This window comes from Nerophis ophidion, linkage group LG03, assembly GCF_033978795.1.
Source record: "Nerophis ophidion isolate RoL-2023_Sa linkage group LG03, RoL_Noph_v1.0, whole genome shotgun sequence".
Lineage (NCBI taxonomy): Eukaryota > Metazoa > Chordata > Actinopteri > Syngnathiformes > Syngnathidae > Nerophis > Nerophis ophidion.
The window spans coordinates 55,299,359-55,320,449 of NC_084613.1; the positions used below are offsets into that span (position 1 = coordinate 55,299,359).

Here is a 21,091-nt window from a genome sequence, read left to right on the forward strand (position 1 = left end):
GAGGTGTTTATTATCATTTAGGGAGAGTCCGCTGCATAATGCTCACCTGCTAAACACCTTCCTGCTAACCCGAACCGTCTCTCCTCTCTGCCTGCCACTGCCGTAAGCATGATTGGCTGTTACATGGGCTCTGAATACGCAGTGCTGATTAGCTGTTATCGATCGATCTGCGTGTAATCAATCAGATGGTTGTGTGGGTGGGACAATGCTAGATGCTGCAGATAAGCACTGACAGATGTAGTACGAAGTGTAGCAGTTTGTTAATACTTTAGCACCAAATGATAATATAAATACATTTAATTAAGTCAAATACAAATAAGTCAACAAGAGAAGTATCCTACACTTCTCTTTTGTAAAGTAAATCTGAACAGCCAATAATGGGCATCTACATCAACTGTATGATTTGGCTGAGAAGCTGGACAGGACAAAGAAAATAATTATTTATTTAAATTAATTTATTTTATTTTTTTAAACACTTTAGTTTAGGCGGTGGCTCTTTGTTGTTAAGGCGGCCGCCTTAACAACAAAGCGCTGAGGGAAACCCTGGACTCGGACTTTGAAGTGGAAGTGCTGATTTTCGGACTTCAAAGTGTTAAGGCAAATGGAAATGAAGTATTCTGAATTTTAGTATCCTGATCTGATGAGGTGGCGAATTGTCCAGGGTGTATTCTACCGCCCGAATGCAGCTTAGACAGGCTCCAGCACCCCCCGCAACCCTGAAAGGGACAAGCGGTAGAAAAGGAATGGATGGATGATCACACTTTTTCTTGATATCTGGGAATGCAACATCCGTATGCGTATATATTTTGTGTTCTACACCCATGAACCTGTCACAAGCATGCCCTCCCCTTCCCCAACTTTACTTTTTCATACAGAAAGCGAAAAAAGGAAGGCGTTGGAGGAGCTGTCTTATCATTATTGTCACTGAATTTTAGAGAAACCGTTGTTGATACTTATTCAACTTTATAACTCCACTGTTTGCCTGCAGGGCTCTCAAATATTGTTTACTTTTCATTTTGTATTTTTCACATATATTTGAACCGTTAAGAACTTAGGGACCTTGTGATCAGACCTATCAACACATCACATCTGATTTTAGATTTACTGTAACTACCACTGATCTCTTTGTATTTTTTATAATTTACACATGAGGTTTCCGGGACGCATTTTCAGTCTGTACCAATTTACTGCTGATGTGGCAGTTGATTTTCTCCTACCGCTTTCTATTATCACTGTTCTAGACTTTTACCCTCGTCTTGTGATTTTCTTATAGATGACTATATCAGTCACCTACTAATAAGAAGCTGATATCCAACTCCAAACTGAAGAACTGAAGTAAACAAGTAATTAAAAATAAAATGGATAAATGGAGGTCAAGCTGTTGAAAGAAAATGGAAAAAGAGCAAATTAGAAATTTGACCTCTATTCTTTTTTATACATCAACAAAACATCCATCCATCCATTTTCTACAGCTTATTCCCTTTTGACAATCAAGCAGTTACTTAACCTACTTTAGCTTCTAATGTGCATAAAAAAAATGTCCCAAAAAATGTAAATGTAAGGAGTTTGAGGTTAAATTTAACATTATAATAACCATAATAATAGTTATAATGATAATGATGAATGATATATTGTAATAGAACCAAGCTTCTTATATTATCTGTTAACATATCGAGTAACATATTAAATAATTTCCAGTTGTATTATTTTCTAAAAACTATTATTAATCTACTGTTTAGTATAGCTCATTGTTTTCTGTTGCAACATGGTTGTATCTAGATCTATGTTAAAATGTACTTAGCACTTATTCGTCTGTTGTTTAAATACTTTGTTACATTAGTTTTAGACAAAATTAGAAGTACTGATTTAATACCAAGTAGTTACAGGGGAGTATTAGCAATACCAATACTGATACTTCAAATGTTCTGGATGATTGAGTAATGACATTTTCAATGAAAAACCCAGGATGGCGGCGTGAGAATATCAGGGTTTCCCCTTATGCAACACAATGTGGCGCACCACCACAGCTAAATCAGGGCTGCCACACCATAAAAATATATTTTTTTTGTACTTGGGGAAAAAAAAAGTGTATATTGCAATTTTAGGCTACAGAAGACGTAAAATGTCTGACGCTCGCTATTTTTAACTTTTATTGAGAGTCTTATGATAACAGCCGTCACAATTCCAACAGGTTTTGCTTCCCATCTAAATACTTTTGTCTCCGTGATTCCCCAGCCGGACACAGAACAACACTTCCTCATTCTCTGCCAATTTGCTTTAGGGCACGGATGGTGTGTTTGAGATCATGAGAAAAATAAACATCAAACCAAAACCACACATACATAAAACATTACCAGCAGCAGGTTGTTACATTATGAATGGATAATAAAAATAATATTTTATTTGCGCACTATTGACAAGTGATGCACCAAAATTGGGCTTTCAAAAATAGACTTTGATCCCCAAATACAGTGCTGCCGTAACCGGATTTTGTGATGTAAACAGGACGCACACGATTGTCTTGAGCATAATCAGCATCCCTTAATGAGGAAATATTTGATATATCCCAGATATACCTGCTAACAGCCATCTATCTACAAAATGTGTATTATTAAGAGGACAGTGGCGGCACAGCAGTGCAAAACAAATGTGACGTCATGCTCGCTGCAGCTAGCTTTTCGTCGTGGACGTCGTGGGACAGAAGTAAAGTTTCTAAACACAAGTACATTCTATAATAACACCGGAAAAAGATGCTTGTGACGGTGCGCTCTTATAACTCCTTCACTTGAGGACCGGCACGTTCCTCTCTCCCTCTGGCCAGGAGAGCCAGCACGCGGGAGCAAGCGCACTGTCACAAAGACAATGTCAGTGTTGCGACTTGGAGAATATGACATTTTGAGTGGCGTGAAGTTGGATGTACAGTACACCACAACGCGAGACACACAAGACCCAAGCACGCACACAAGAGAGATTCGATAAGTTGTAGGCTGTCGTCATGGTGTCAAGTGGAATTCAGTCAAAAAGACGCTGCACGTTTAGATGACGCCATACATGTATAAGTGCGCATTGGCACACATTGCAAAGTTCAGGTGACCAGTGGACCAGACCAAATGGCTTTAAGGTGGACTTATTATTTATTCATGGAGTTGCTAATTATTACATTTAATTTGATAATGTAATGGCTATATCAACATGTATTGGATCATGTTCAGCATGAATTATTGTCAATTATTATCTAGATATGTACATTAAGGGTACAAGTTGGGGTTTTTTTGTTACCCTTTTCCCCTGTCAGTGGTATGCCCGAGGAAGGGGCTTGGACTATTTAAAGGCCTACTGAAACCCACTGCTACTCACCACGCAGTCTGATAGTTTATATATCAATGATGAAATATTAACATTGTAACACATGCCAATACAGCCTTTTTAGTTTACTAAATTGAAATTTTAAATCTCCCGGGACTTTTTTCTTGAAAACGTTGCGTAATGATGACGTGTACGCGTGACGTCACAGGCTGTTATGAATATGAGCGCTGCACACACACACATAGCTAAAAGTCGTCTGCTTTAACAGCATAATTACACAGTATTTTGGAGATCTGTGTTGCTGAATCTATTGCAATTTGTTCAATTAATATTGGAGAAGTCAAAGTAGAACGATGGAGTTGGGAAGCTTTAGCCACACAAACACACGGTGATTCCTTGTTTAAAATTCACGGAGGTGAAGCTTTCCTATGGATCACAGCGAACATGGATCCCAACCGAATGTCAACCAGCAGGTTTCGGTGAGAAAATTGTGGTTAAAAATTCGCCACTTACCTGATATCAGCTGAGCTTGTGCCTCCCGTACAGCTGCCGTCGACTTCCCCGAGACACTGCGCGTCAACACCCAACCGTGGTCGTACACTTCCGACTATCAGGTACTGTTAAACTCACTAAAACACCAGCAACACAATAGAAAGATAAGGGATTTCCCAGAATTATCTTAGTAAATGTCTCTAAAAACATATGAATCCGTCTCAATGCAACGCGATTGCAATTGCGTTTTTTTTTTCCTTTTTTTTTTTTTTTTCTAGTCCGTCGCTATCAATATCCTCAAACACAAATCTTTCATCCTCGCTCAAATTAAGGGGGAAATTGTCGTTTTCTCAGTCCGAATAGCTGTTTTGGTTGGACGCTCCCATTAAAATCAATGTGAATATATGAGGAGCCATCAACAAGTGACGTCATTGTCTGCGACTTCCAGTAGAGGCAGGGCTTTTTTCCAGTTGCGAACTTTATCGTGGATGTTTTCTACTAAATCCTTTCAGAAAAAATATGGCAATATCGCGAAATGATCAAGTATGACACATAGAATGGACCTGCTATCCCCGTTTGAATAAGAAAATCTAATTTCAGTAGGCCTTTAAGGGAGACTGTTCACTCAGTCGGGTGGGAGTAGGGAAGCAGGTTGGTTGTGGAGAGTGGAAAATAGTGCAAACAGTGATTTGGGATTGTGGAATGGCAGATGATTTTTTTTTCATTCCTTCATTATGTAATTACTTAATATTTTTTGTATTTACTTTTCATTTTCACCAATATTTTCATTGTAGATATGTTTGCACTCTGTGCACTGGTGACCTTGAGTTGGTCCAATAAACATCCCCAACTTGAAATCTGCGACTGAGCCATCATTTTTTTTTTTTTTTAAGCAAACCAGTAAGTTAGACATGATCCACAGCAACATCAAACAGACATTAAAAGCTGCACCCCTCCCCTCCTCGGCTCCTCAGACCATCTCTCTGTGATGCTAATACCTGCATACAAGCCCCTGCTGATCGCGAAGAAAGCTACAGTGAAGCAGGTGAGAATCTGGCCAGAGGGAGCAATAGGAGCATTACAAGACTGCTTCGAATGCACAGGCTGGGACATGTTCAAGGCAGCCTCCACAGAAAATCATCACACATGTTTGGAGGAGTATGCAGAGTCTGTGACCGCATACATTCAGAAGTGCATGGAGGATGTTGGTGTGATCAAGAACATCCTCACACAGGCCAAAAAGAAACCCTGGATTAACAGTGAGGTACATGCAATGCTTAAGTTTCAGAACAACGCTTTTAAATCTAGCCACATGGTAACACTTAAAACAACCAGAGCCAACCTGAACCGTGTCATTAGGGTTGCAAAGCGTGCTCACAGTCAGAAAGTGCAGGACTTCTTCGAGAACACCACGAACACTTGACGAATGTGTCAGGGCGTACTGTACATGTCATCACGGACTATAAAGCTACCCCGTGTCCCTTTGACAACAGCATCAGCTTTTTTAACGACTTCAACAACCACTTTGCGAGATTTGAGGCACATAACGCCACTCTGGCGAGGAAATCCATCTCTCACTCTGATGAGCAGCCACTCAACCTGGACACGGCAGATGTCCGGAGAACCCTGAGGAGAGTGAACCCCCGGAAAGCAGCGGGACCTGATGAAATTCCCGGCAGGGTGCTTAAGGGATGTGCAGACCAATTGGCTGGGGTTCTCACAGGCATATTCAACACTTTGCTGACCCAGGCTGTGGTACCATCATGTTTTAAGACGGCCACAATCATTCCAGTACCTAAAAAACCCACAATCTCCTCCCTCATTGATTATCGCCCGTGGCACTCACCCCCATCATGATTAAGTGCTTCAAGAGGCTGGTAAATGAACACATTGTCTCCAGACTTCCCCCGACACTCGACTCATACCAGTTACCTTATCGCCTTAACCGCTCCACGGAGGACACCGTCTCTTCTGCACTCCACCTGATCTTAGAACATCTGGAAGGAAAGGACACACATGTGCGGATGTTGTTTCTGGACTTCAGCTCAGCGGTTAACACCATCATCCCACAGCACTTGCTGAGCAAACAGGCCGCCCTTGGATTCCATACCCCCCTATGCAACTGGCTGCTTGATTACCTCACATACAGAACCCAGTCCATGAGAGTGAGTGACAACACCTTCAGTGCCATTTCTCTGAGCACCAGCTCCCCCTTGGTATGCGCCCTGAGTCTGCTGCTGTTCACATTGATGACCCATGACTGCTGCGCTAGGTCCACTACTAACCACATTGTGAAGTATGTGGACGACACAACAGTAGTGGGCCTCATCTGTGACAACAACGACATGGACTACAGGGAGGAAGTGAAACATCTAGTTGACTGGTGCAGAACCAACAACCTGGTCCTGAACTTTGACAAGACCAAGGAGATCATCGTCGGCTTCAGGAGGCACTAGTCCAGCCACACACCACATTTTATCGATACAGCAGGGGAGATCGTAAGCAGCACCATATTCTTGGGGGTGCAGACAACTGACAATATGACCTGTTCCCTAAACACCGGAGCTCTTGTAAAAAGAGCTCAGCAGCGCATGCACTTTTTGCGTCAGATGAAAAGAGTACAGCCCCATTTTCACCACATTCTACAGAGGCACTATAGAGAGCCTACAGACCAACTGCCACTCTGTCTGGACTAGAGCCTGCATTGCCTCAGACTGGAAGTCTCTGCAGAGAGTGGTGAAGACGGCGGAAAAGATAATCAGGACACTTCTTCCTCCTATCCTGGAAATCGCAAAAACAGTCCCCACCAGGGACTGTTTTCACTGCTGGACTCTAGAAAGAGGTTCCGCAGTCTCTGTTGCAGAACCTCCAAGTTCTGTAACAGCTTCCTCTCTTAGGCCATAAGACTCTTGAACGCATCATAATTATACCATCAATTCCCCCCAAAAACGGATTAACTCGCTGGAATATAAAGACAATATAACATTGATCCATAAACGTGGATGCATATGCAAAAGTGCAATATATTTACCTGTACAGTAATCTATTTATATCTGCGCCTTATTGCTCTTTTATCCTGCACTACAACGAGCTGATGCAACTACATTGTGTTCTTTTCTGTACAGTAAAGTTCAAATTTGAATGACAATAAAAGGAAGTCTAATAATGCTATATTTGTTGCTAGTCGTTCAGTAAAATCAGTAAAAGTCTCTAGACACGAGAACATTTCTCAATAAAGTGCATTGTACATTAAGCAGCAACAATTGAAGATTGAACAAAACTATATAATATGAAAATACTAAATATTAATAATCAATAACACAGATTTGTTTTAAATGTATGTACTGTATACATTGTTTTGACGTTTTTAAAGAAAATTCTATCAACTCAGCAAATGATGCAAGTTATACGATGACATAGTGCCGACACCCCTAACCCTGCCTTCATCGCTACCGGTATTTTGGAAATTTAGGGGAAACCCTGAATATTAATTACAATGTTAAAACTATTGGCTCTGGTTTAAATCATTAAATTGTTGCCTTTAATCCATCCTGTATCCATGGATGCTGGATTTCCAGATTTTGTAAACATAAACAAAAGCGACAAAATATTTTCTGATAGTAAATACTATCGATCTAACCACTGTGGCATTGACCTAGTACTTTACTACTGGGTATTTGGTATTGCTACTGTCGATATTAATATCAATCCACCCACCATGTTAGTCTTATTACTCCTACACTCCTCTGGACTTTGCAATACTTCTTAATTTTTCTTTCTTTATTCCAGTTATCTTGCCACTTTTTTTCTGACTTTACCACACTTACACGACACTTTCAGTCGTCCATTAATTTTAACGATTTTCGGAACTATTTCATGTATTAAATTCTGTCTTGTTTCTCAAGCTACCGTATTTCCTTGAATTGCCGCCGGGCAAATAGTATGCGCCTGCCTTGAATTACTGTCGGGTCAAACTCGCTTCGCAAAATAATTAGAGCATACTTAGTATTACCGCCAGGTCAAACTCGTGACGTCATGAGTGACACTTCCCCTGTCATCATTTTCAAAATGGAGGAGGGCTGTTTTCAATACCGGTAATTTTAAATCGCATAAAGGGAAGACGATTAAGAGCTATTCAGTAGGATTTAAGGTCCAAGCTAAAAAGAACAGTAAGCAGCTATGTTTTATTAATATACCTGTCACGCCCAAAGCCCTACTTTATATGCTTAATTATGTTTCATTCTATCACTAAATTGGCCCTAGTGTGTGAATGTGAGTGTGAATGTTGTCTGTTTATCTGTGTTGGCCCTGCGATGAGGTGGTGACTTGTCTAAGGTGTGCACTGCCTTCCGCCCGAATGCACCTGAGATAGGCTCCAGCGACCCCAAAAGGGACAAGTGGTAGAAAATGGATGGATGGATGTATCTATTAACCATATCCAATTGTATTTACATTCCGCAAAGTATGTGAAAATACCGCCTAAACATCACAAAATGCCACAAATTCAGTTGACCATTTTGAATATTCCGCTCCAAATATCTTAAGCAATTTCCGTAGATTCTTCGCCACAATGGTACCGCTTCTGCACTTTGACCATATTGTCGGATCAGTCATACCACAAAAGCGCAATAATTGGAAAAATATGTGATTGATTGATTGGTTGATTGAAACTTTTATTAGTAAATTGCACAGTTCAGTACATATTCCGTACAATTGACCACTAAATGGTAACACCCGAATACGTTTTTCAACTTGTTTAAGTTAAGGGGTCCACGTTAATCAATTCATGGTGCTTTTTATCATTCACACTACTTGTCTAAGACAAGAACTCATATGCTTGGCTTTTTATAATTATGCATTCGAAATCGTAAATAAATATCCAACAATTGAGTCAACAGATCAAGGGTCCTCTTTTGCGCCCATTATACCCTCTTAAAACCAATTAGGAACCACCAACAATACTCCATTCACATGTTGTGACCTGATAATTAACCAAATATGAGTGATATTGTTGTTATAAACGTGTGGCACACTGTGGTGTTGAGCAGCGGCCAGCTGCCTTTTTTGTCTGCATGTCTGTGATCTCCTCCTTTCTTGTTTTTTTTTTTTTTGTTCTGGGTGCTCTGTTTCTGGCCGGTGGTCCCTTGTTCTCTGTTCTTCTAAAACAATCTATGGGTTTAATATAGTCTGCTCATCTTTCTTCCCCTCTTTATTTGCTTTCTTTTGTAATTCAAGTTATCATTATATCATATTTATGTATTGTTGTATTTGAAGCAATTGTAAAATTGCTAATAGAGGTAATTATTACTATTAATCCTTATCCATAGTGTTATTCCTGTTTGAATTTTTATTGTTCCGTTTTTAGTGCAATAATGCTTTGTCATTTCTGTGTTTGTAGGAGCCTAAGAGAGAATTGTACATAAATCCATGCTTCTTCTATTATTTTGAGTGATTGATGTGTGTATGTCGGTGTGCACCCTTCGCAGGTGCTGAAGAGTTCTCACACAGGCCTATAAGGGGCAAGAGTGTGCCGGGCGCGTCATGGGCAGTCGGGCACCAGCATACCGTCTTTGACCTCACCTGTCGGTAGACCTCAGCTTTCATAAGCTATGTTTAATTTTGTTTCCTGAGTATTCCTTTTATTATGGTTCCTTGAGTTTTGTAAATAAAATCATCTTCAAACGCGCTGCTGGATCATTTGGAATTACTTGATGGAGACCGGGAAAAGGAGCACTATGTGACAAAGAAAGGCTGTGTATGGTGTGAGTCAGACAAGATACCTGCACCCCAGGTGGAACAGACATTTGAACAAAGGGGTTATAGGAACAATCCCTTTCAGTGTTTTAAGCCACTACAGTATTATTACTATCTACTTCAGCAATTGGTTCAATGCTATCATTTTTTATATCATATTTGTACATATCGTATTTGCTGATGTTGTTTTTGTTTTTGTCTCTCTGTTTTGTTTGCGCAATTCCCACTATGTCTTCTTTTTTTCTTCTTCTTGTTATCCTCACCTGTTCAGGTCTGGCTGCGCCAAACATCTAATACATCAATTTAATAAGGTCAAATTCAAATAAGACAAGAGAAGTCTCTCACACTTCTATTTAGTAAAACAATTATGTACAGCAGATATGGGCATCCACATCAACAATATGATTTCCCTAGGTGGCTGGACAGGACACGTTAAAAAAAACAAAAAGGTTATAAGCACCAACGCGGATGGCTTATTTTAGTGGCACATTGCTAACAGTAAGCTAATGCTAGGTTACACTGCTATTCTTAACACACTAAGCTGGCAAATGTTTCTGCTTGGTCTCAAACTTGCGAAAAGTTAAATCTATATTACATATATGCATCTCTCAGCTGTTAGTAGACAAATGTGACCAAGGGACTGGTCGACCTTGACATCCCCCGAGTGGTGAATAAGACTTTAGTTGCTTCAACTTTTTTTTAAACTTTGTGAGGATTGTGATTGAATATTCATCTAAACAGAGTTATGTGAGCATGCCGTCTGTCGGCATCCCAGCAAGAGTGGACATTGTACAGAAAGTGTTTGTTTTAGTATGGCTTATTGGTTAGTTTGTATGTTTAGCACCTAGCAATGCTGCTGATTTTCTTTCAATAAAGCTCCATCTGTTTAGCACTTGGATTCTAAAACTTTTTTTCTCATCTTCTTTGTGTTCGGGCTCAAAAATATAAGTTTCTGGATTATAATTTTTTATCAAAACAATCATTGGTGGCTCTCACACTTCCTTCTCCCCAGGTCACACTGAGGGTGGCCGTATAAACAACTTTGACACTGTTACTAATATGCGCAACACTGTGAACCCACACCAAACAAGAATGACAAACACATTTCGTGAGAACATCCGCACCGTAACACAACATAAACACAACAGAACAAATACCCAGAATCCCTTGCAGCACTAACTCACCCCCTGCCCCCCAACTCCCGAATTCGGAGGTCTCAAGGTTGGCAAGTATGCTTTATTGACATGGGAAATATATATTTACATTGCCAAAGCAGCATTAAACACAATCAAAACAATTAAATGTATCAAACCTAGTAAAAACTTAATAAACTAGAGAATTGTGCAATACCTCTCTCTCTTTCTCTCCCTCTCTCTCTCTCTCTCTCTCTCTCTCTCTCTCTCTCTCTCTCACAGTTGATTTACAAATTGCATAGGTTGAATTAATCTTCTAACACAATGACACCTACAGTATGTGAACTGAACATCCAGTGCTTAAACAGTGTTATGCTGAGCAAACATGGACACTGGTAAGTCTGGGCGATTAATTTCAGTTTGATCACGGTGATCAACTGTCAGCATAATTCCTCGATCAAACATGGCGGAACTATCTGCTAAAACTTACCGCAGCAGTCGATCAAACGTGGCGGAACTGTCTGCTAGAAGTTACCACAGTAGTAAACTGTAGCTAAGCAACGATGCTCGGTATAATTCTGACCGTACCAATTCGCCTTTATTGACCGTGATCCTGTGTGTGTCCGCATATGTTTGTGTACGTTTGTGTGTGTTTTATTTCCGTGAAAGTGCGCGACCTCCCGTTCCACCGCGGAAAAATCAGGCTCGTCACGACGTAAATAATGTTCGATCAGCGTTGTGCCTCTGCCCCTTACACAGCTGTAAGTACAGCTCAGAATAACAAAATAAAGACATGAGATAGGTTCCAGCACCCCCTGAAGGCGTGGAACATGGATGGATGGATGACTAACATTAGCATAGAAGTTGAAACAACACTTAGAAGGAAGAGCGGCTTTCTGACAAGCTTGCAGACACTCACAGGAGTCTTTATTAGTCCTGACTGGGAGGATAAACACAACCACTAATTTATTTAAAATGAGTCATTTTTAATCAGACTTTTTGTTTGTGTCTGCAAAGATTAAACTGCTCTGATATAAAATGTACTGAACAACTCAGACAGACACTCCGTACTCAAATCATTTTTGAAATTGTGGATCCAATTTTTCTTTGTTGAAATCCTGAAATAATCATTAAAGTTGTCTTATGTGTTGGTACACATTATTTTACAAACTGCACTTTAATGTAATTGTATTCAATATTAAGTATTTGAGTTTTAAAAAACTTCACAATCTGGGCCACCGCTTGCCGTTTGCCAAACCACTGGTGAAAAGCCCTGATGTATACAAGTATTTAAAGAATACAAATAATAATTTACTAGGGGTGTAACGGTACATGTATTAGTATTGAACCGTTTCGGTACGGGGGTTTCGGTTCGGTGCGGAGGTATACCGAACGATTTTCCACACGGATATATTAAGTAGCGTAAACAATACTCAAAATGCCGGACATTTGAGGCATTTAAGAAACTCTGCCCTGACAGCCCCGCAAAAGAAATCAGCGACGGCGTGGCACAGTGGCGGAGTGGTCGTGCGCAACCCGAGGGTCCCTGGTTCAATCCCCCGTTGTGTCCTGAGCAAGACACTTCACCCTTGCTCCTGATGGGTGCTGGTGAGTGCCTTGCATGGCAGCTCCCTCCAAAGTGTGTGAATTGGTAAATGTGGAAGTAGTGTCAAAGCGCTTTGAGTACCTTGAAGGTAGAAAAGCGCTTTAAAAGTGCAACCCATTTATCATTTATCATTTATATCCGGTGAAAAGAGGACATACGGTCCTAGCCCGTTCGCTGCTAGCATGCTAGCAAAAGAGGACATGTCCGGTGATAGCAGCGATCGGGCTACAATAGACTGACCATACCTCCTATTTTCACCGGACATGTCCTCTTTTGCGGGGGTTTCCGGGCGGAGTTTCTTAAATGCCTCAAATGTCCGGCATTTTGAGTCATGATTGCGTGTATTAACAATGTACGTTCCGGGTTAAGAAGGGGTTAAAAACAAAACAATGCTGCTGCTCCCTGACCCACCAGCAACATTCGTGAGGCAGGGGCAGAGAGCGAAAGAGCACGTGTTGGTTGAGGTTGGCAGGGTTGGGGGGGTGGGGTTTGGTGCTAGCGGGGGTGTATAATGTAGCCCGGAAGAGATAGGGATGCATGGGATTCTGGCTATTTGTTCTGTTGTGTTTATGTTGTGTTACAGAGCGGATGTTCTCCCGAAATGTGTTTGTCATTCTTGTTTGGTGTGGATTCACAGTGTGGCGCATATTAGTAAGTGTTAAAGTTGTTTATATCACAACCCTCAGTGTAACCTGTATGGCTGTTGACCAAGTATGCCTTGCAGTCACTTTCGTGTGTTATCAGACTGTATACTACATCTGACTGGCCGACACACAAATAACATGGTGTAAAAGCGGACGTGACGACATGTTTAAGAAGATTTTGAAGGCAATGCCATCACGGCACGCCCTTGATATTGAAGTCCGAGTGAAAATTGGAGAATGTTAGCCCCGGGTGATTCCTGGGAGAGCCAATAAAATCCATAAACCTCCCGGAATAATCGGGGGATCGACCTCTGTCATAGGAAGACGTGTTGGTTGAATTGAGGAGGTATTCCTAGTATTGCCTCCACTAATCCACAACATCTGCAGTCGAGGTCAGCAGAACACCATCCTCACCATACACTGTGTTGGCAATGCACTGCTTCCCCTTCCTGAGGCAACGGATGGTGGTCCAGAATCAAAGTCAATCAATCAATCAATCAATCAAAGTTTATTTATATAGCCCTAAATCACGAGTGTCTCAAAGGGCTGCATAAGCCACAACTACATCCTCTGCTCAGATCCCACATAAGGGCAAGAAAAAATGAAACCCGATGGGATTACAATGAGAAACCTTGGAGGGGACCGCAGATGTGGGGACCCCCCTGGGCGACCGGTGGAATGGAAATTGAGTGGATCTATCATAATAGTGTGAGAGTCCAGTCCATAGTGGATCTAGTATAATATAGTGTGAGAGTCCAGTCCATATTGGGGCTGGCAGGATATCATCTTGAGTGAAGACAGGTCAGCAGCGCAGAAACGTCCCCAACTGATGCACAGAGGAGTGGTACACCCTGGGTCTCGACTTTGGAGAGCTACCGCCTCACCTGTGTTCACTGAACATATGTTGCAATCCGAGCAACGTTATCATGGATGCCTCTGCTTATTTCAGCCATCCACATTCTGCACGTGTTACAACAGCGTGGTTTCATAGTTAAAGAGTGCTGGTACTAGACTGACCTGTCTGTAGACCAGACCTGTCTCCTATTGAGAATCTGTGGCGCAATATGAAGCCTAAAGTACCACAACAGAGACCCTGGACTGTTGAACAACTTAAGCTGTACATCAAGCTAGAATAGCAAATAATTCAACTTGAAAAGTTTAAATTGAACTGAGGAGACCAATAAAAAAATTGGTCTCCTCAGTCCCCAAACGTTAACCGAGTGTTGTTAAAAGGAAATTACATGTAACACAGTGGTATCAATGCCCCTGTGCCAAGTTTTTTGCAATGTGTTGCTGCCATAAAATTCTAAGTTAATAGTTATTTGCACAAAGAAAACAGAAGTTTCTCAGTTCAAACATTCAATATATTGTCTTTCAAATGAATTTAGGTTAAAAAAGGATTTGCAAATCATTGCATTCTGTTTTTATTTACAAATTACACATTGTGCTAACTTCACTGGTTTTGGGTTGTGTATCTCCGGCAGGAGGGATAATGTATTCCCTACGGTTTGTCTTGTCTGTCAGTCTGTGTTTGTAAGTCAGCATCATAGTTCAAAATATTATGAGCAGATTTGGATTTAACTTTTACAAAATATCAGACATTTGAAAGTAACAGTTGAATAGATTTTGGGGGGGACATGATCACCTTTGGATTCAGGATATTTTTTGATGATTCTTTAGTATTAAAAGATAGGGCCTGGCAGATGATTGAGCTGTCAGAGTGCTTGTTTTTAGTTACATCAGAAATTATTTAATTTGACTTTAATTTTAAAACAGGGACAGTGCCTAATAATTACCACACAAGTGTAAATATGCAAGATTGTCGCGGGTGGCTAATTACCATTTATCGTCCCTGCGGCGATAAATGTCAAACACATAAGAACAGGACAGTACCAAACAGGACAACACGGCCATATACAAGGATAAAACAATAGAATAAACCAAATTACTACTGACCAACAAGCAATTGAATGACCATAGAAATTTGTATTTAAGTGTAAGAGTGCTTAAGTGCTAAACTGCTCAGGTACTATAGTGCTTGAGTGTTAAAATACTGTATATAAGAAGAGAATGCACATTGCCCAATTCAATGTGCTAATTCACATGTTTGTAAAGAGCTCATGTAAATTGCACATTGCCCTATCGCACTTAGTTTGCACACACGGATGTGTGTGTGCAGGTATTATTGCACAAGTTAGCATATATAGTTCTGATTATGTACTCACTATTTAACATCATTTGCATACATAGCGAAGTTTCATGTAACAGACAGGGTCACTGGTTTACACCCCCCCCCTTCCATAAAAAACAAAAAAAAGAATCCATACATTAAAAATATAGTTTTCCATAACATCAATTACAATTAATAATATAACACATCCAGTTGATTTCAAGATAATGGTAGCTGATTGTCTTGCATTAAAATACACACTGCGGCATCCTCATGAGATGTACATTTATTGAAACAGAGCTGCTAGAATTTGAGGTAATATTCCTGTTTGGTGAATTGAAGAGACCTAAAAATTAGAATCAACGCAGTGGGAGAATGGAAGTGCGCAACCCGAGGGTCCCTGGTTCAAATCCCACCTAGTACCAACTTTGTCACGTCCGTTGTGTCCTGAGCAAGACACTTCACCCTTGCTCCTGATGGATGCTGGTTGGCGCCTTGCATGGCAGCTCCCTCCATCAGTGTGTGAATGTGTGTGTGAATGGGTAAATGTGGAAGTAGTGTCAAAGCGCTTTGAGTACCTTGAAGGTAGAAAAGCGCTATACAAGTACAACCCATTTATCATTTATTTATAACTTTAAAATCTGTGGCACCATTTTGTTGTTGTTGTTCCCTTGTGTTAAAGCTGTGATTCCCATTTTTAATATCCCCCTATTATGTGCTTTTCAATTACTTAAAGGGACACACATATGTGCTAATTCTTCACATCTCTTTGTCCCTGTTTTCCTTCCTTCCAGATCCACATCATTGACTTTGATGATGAGAATAACATCATTAATAAGAATGTCCTTCTTCACCAAGCTGGGGAAATATGGCACATTGGTGCGAGTCCTGCAGATAAAGAAGTGGTGACCACCTGCTACAACAAAAGTAAGTCCCACTGCTTCCATATTGGTCTTTCTCCATTCACTGCCTGCTGATGAATTGTGTTTTCCCTCGGTGTCTTTTAATATACATATATATTGCCTTTTTTTTTGTTTGTTTGATTAGACAGGGCACAACCACATCAATAATAATTAGGACATATATAGTATTATTACATTATTTTTGAAAAAACTTAGGAAAAAAACTATAATACTGATTTAGCAATGGGAATCGCAGCATTAGCGGCGTGACCCCAAGATGCAGAATGCAGTGGGGCAAAAAAGTATTTAGTCAGCCACCGATTGTGCAAGTTCTCCCACTTAAAATGATGACAGAGGTCTGTAATTTTCATCATAGGTACACTTCAACTGTGAGAGACAGAATGGGAAAAAAATCCAGGAATTCACATTGTAGGAATTTTAAATAATTTATTTGTAAATTAAGGTGGAAAATAAGTATTTGGTCAACAACAAAAATTCAACTCAATACTTTGTAATATAAACTTTGTTGGCAATAACAGAGGTCAAACAGTTACTATAGGTCTTTACCAGGTTTGCACACACAGTAGCTGGTATTTTGGCCCATTCCTCCATGCTGATCTTCTCGAGAGCTTTGATGTTTTGGGGCTATTGCCGAGCAACACAGACTTTCAACTCCCTCCACAGATTTTCTATGGGGTTGAGGTCTGGAGACTGGCTAGGCCACTCCAGGACTTTCAAATGCTTCTTACGGAGCCACTCCTTTGTTGCCCGGGCGGTGTGTTTGGGATCATTATCATGCTGGAAGACTCAGCCACGTTTCATCTTCAAAGCTCTCACTGATGGAAGGAGTTTTTGGCTCAAAATCTCACGTTACATGGCCCCATTCATTCTTTCCTTAACACGGTTCAATCGTCCTGTCCCCTTAGCAGAAAAACAGCCCCAAAGCATAATGTTTCCATCCCCATGCTTCACAGTAGGCGTGGTGTTCTTGGGACGCAACCCAGTATTCTTCTTCCTCCAAACACGACGAGTTGAGTTTATACCAAAAATTTCTATCTTGGTTTCATCTGACCACATGACATTCTCCCAATTCTCTGCTGTATCATCCATGTGCTCTCTGGAAAAACTTCAGACGGGCCTGGACATGCACTGGCTTAAGCAGGGGGACACCTCTGGCAATGCAGGATTTGATTCCCTGTCGGCGTAGTGTGTCACTGATGGTAACCTTTTTTACTTTGGTCCCAGCTTTCTGCAGTTCATTCCCCAGGTCCCCCCGTGTGGTTCTGGGATTTTTGCTCACCGTTCTCATGATCATTTTGATCCCACGGGATGAGATCTTGCGTGGAGCCCCAGATCGAGGGAGATTATCAGTGGTCTTGTATGTCTTCCATTTTCTGATAATTTTTCTGATAAGTGATTTTTTTCCCACCAAGCTGCTTGCCTATTGTAGATTCACTCTTCCCAGTCTGGTGCAGGTCTACAATTATTTTCCTGGTGTCCTTCGACAGCTCTTTGGTCTTGGCCATAGTGGAGTTTGGAGTCAGACTGTTTGCGGCTGTGGACAGGTGTCTTTTATACAGATAACGAGTTCAACCATAATTTACAAATAAATTCTTAAAAATTCCTACAATGTGAATTCCTTTCACAGTTGAAGTGTACCTATGATGAAAATTACAGACCTGTGTCATCATTTTAAGTGGGAGAACTTGCACAGTCGGTGGCTGACTAAATACGTTTTTGCCCCACTGTATGTGAGGCAGGTGGTGAGTAAAATAATAGTATTTAATACACTATAATTGACCCTTGTGTGAGAATGTGAGTGTGAATGCTGTCTGTCTATCTGTGTTGGCCCTGTGATTAGGTGGCGACTTGTCCAGGGTGTACACAGCCTTCCGCCCGAATGCAGCTGAGATAGGCCCCAGCACACCCCGCGACCCCGAAAGGTACAAGCGGTACAAAATGGATGGATAGATGGATGGAAGGATGGATAAACTAAATAAAATATACTTACAAGGGAATAGGAGAACACGCAACTACTAATGGGAAATAACAAAAGAAGGCAAGTGCAGCTAATAAGGGTACAAGACATGAAACATATTTTTGAGAAAAATAGACTGTCAATAAACAAAGCATACCAAGCAGAGCAATGATCCAAGGCTGTCCGAAAGAATAGGAAATGGGAAAATTGAAGTCTGATTGGCAATCGGGTACAGGTGTGTCCCTGTTGATAATCAATGGCAGGTTTAGGAGCCAGCACTCTGTGGCCAAACAGTGGAAGTAAACCTACAAAATAAGAGTATTGGACTGGAACTTAGACATCACACAAACAGGAAAAACAAAGCAAGTCCTAAAACAGTCACAAGAGTGTGACACAAGCACCAAATAATAGATCTGAAGGTAAAATTACCCGCTTGTCTCTAAAGCAAAGTCGCTACTGACACAGTCTGTAACGGCAAGCATCCTAATGTTAAGTTCAAAATGATTCTTGATAGGGAAACCTCCGGTACTATAAAAACAGTTGTAGCACTAGAAGTACTGTAAACAAATATATACTATATATAGTTGTTGTATAATATATATATATATATATATATATATCCATCCATCTATCCATTTTCTACCGCTTATTCCCTTTTGGGGTAGCGGGGGGCGCTGGTGCCTATCTCAACTACAATCGGGCGGAAGGCAGCTTACACCCTGGACAAGTTGCCAACTCATCACAGGGCCAACACAGATAGACGGACAACATTTACACTCACATTCACACACTAGCGTCAATTTAGTGTTGCCTATATATAAATGTATATATATATTTGTGTATATATATATATATATATATATATATATATATATATATATATATATATATATGTGTATATGTATATATGTATATATATATATATATATATGTATATATGTATATATATTCCCTTGCAATGGTTATCTGATACCGCTTTAAGTACAACAAACTTTTATTTAAAATGATTGCTTGCCACATTATTGCAAGCACTCAAAAGTCTGACTCTCATCACATTGCTTTTGAAATGTAAGAAATTAAACTGGCACTTGTGTTTCATTGCCCAATCTCTGCCCACCCACTCAATATCTGTGACTGCAACATGTTCTAACCTCCTATTGCTTCTCCAACTTTTAAAGAAGTTCCTTGATCAGTTCTACACTTCACCAGATCCAATTAGCAGGTCTCTATCATTACTGTGGTTGTACCAAGACAACTAATTTGCGATTTGGATTACAGTGTATTTGCATCACTGCACCCACCCCTGCACTACAAAACAGCCTGCATTTACTGTAGCAATCTGTGTATTTGTCAATGTGTCATCCCCAGCCAATGACAGCAGGGTGGTGTCCTGTGCAGCAGTATGGCGGATGCCCTCCAATTGGGAGATAGGAAATCACGAGTCACCTGACGATTCAGCCCACAACCCCCAAACTCTGGAGCTGCTCTGTCACCTAGACAACAGTGCCCATGGCAACGCAGCCTGGTAGGTGTTTTGGGGAAACAGCAATGTTTGAACAAATAATGGAAGCTATAGAACATATCGATCCACCTATCGAACTAATTATAGATCTATCTATTGATTTTTCTATTGATCTGGTGGGACTTCTTCCATGATCATCGACTTACTTTTACCGGAAATTAAATTTTTGACAACTTGCAATGGTTTAATGTATGCATGTCATAGCATAGACTCCCTGACAAAAAAAACTACCCCCAATTGCATTGAACAGTGTATGATGTTATGATAGTCACTAGTATTCTATGATCAGGGGTTCTGAATCTTTTTTTGGGACCACAGACCCCTGAGAGATAATAACGTTTTCCAAGAACTGCCTTATAACTCTCATGCTGGCGTAAAAAAAAAACAAAAAAACACTACACTAGATGCCATAGGAATTATTACAATTTCAAACATTTCAGCCTAAATACCTCAAACATTTTTTTCATAATAATAACTTAAACGCCTTTAATTTGTTGAGTAACACATTTTAAAGCTTACATAAAATCCAACCCAATCCCTTTTATTTGTCTAGTACCTTTTAAAAACTGTTCATGTTTCACAAATTGCAGTTAAAATAAAGCACACATGGTGGCAGAGGGGTTAGTGCGTCTGCCTCACAATACGAAGGTCCTGCAGTCCTGGGTTCAAATCCAGGCTCGGGATCTTTCTGTGTGGAGTTTGCATGTTCTCCCCGTGAATGCGTGGGTTCCCTCCGGGTACTCCGGCTTCCTCCCACTTCCAAAGACATGCACCTGGGGATAGGTTGATTGGCAACACTAAATTGGCCCTAGTGTGTGAATGTGAGTGTGAATGTTGTCTGTCTATCTGTGTTGGCCCTGTGATGAGGTGGCGACTTGTCCAGGGTGTACCCTGCCTTCCGCCCGATTGTAGCTGAGATAGGCGCCAGCGCCCCCCGCGACCCCGAAAGGGAATAAGCGGTAGAAAATGGATGGATGGATGGATGGATAAAGCACACATTAAAAACAAGATAACAATGGAAAGTGGATTACAGTAAAATTAATATAATAAATACAATCAAATAATAAAACACAGAGCTATCTAAGCTAAAAAAAGAGTGAAAATATGTTTTAAGACACAAAAGTTTTTATAAAGGATTCTATCCTTATCTCCAGATAGAGATCATTCCAAAGCTTTGGAGCAACAAAATATTTGCAGTTTTTGAAAGGGCGATAGGAAGAAATTAATCATAAGAAGAAATTAATACAGAGAACCTCATGGGGTATAGCTTTTTAAGAGGTCAGAAATATATTGAGGCGCTGATCCATTAAGAGATTTAAAAAACTAAACAATACAAATTATTTTAAAATTGACTGGGAGCCAGTTGAGGGGCGCTAAAACAGGGATAATGTTTTCCTGTGCCTCCTATGCAGCCACATTTTGAACTAACTGCAGACATACGGGTAAAGCCTTGCTTAGGCCAACATGCTGTGCATTGCAATAGTCCAATTGGGATAAAATAAAAACATGGATTAGGCAAGACAAGGTACATTTATTTTTTTAACACAATTCGTACACAAGGAAATTCAAAGTGCTTTACAAGAA

At 40.5% G+C, this 21,091-nt stretch overlaps 1 protein-coding gene across 1 annotated transcript in view; it reads left to right on the top strand.

The window, feature by feature from the left end:
- Positions 1-21,091, top strand: part of eipr1 (EARP complex and GARP complex interacting protein 1) — a 158,500-nt gene that overhangs the window by 35,777 nt on the left and 101,632 nt on the right. The window contains exons 3-4 of the mRNA XM_061895652.1: positions 15,900-16,032; positions 19,354-19,510. Coding sequence (XP_061751636.1) covers positions 15,900-16,032; positions 19,354-19,510 — 290 coding nt within the window. The remainder of the gene's footprint in view (positions 1-15,899; positions 16,033-19,353; positions 19,511-21,091) is intronic.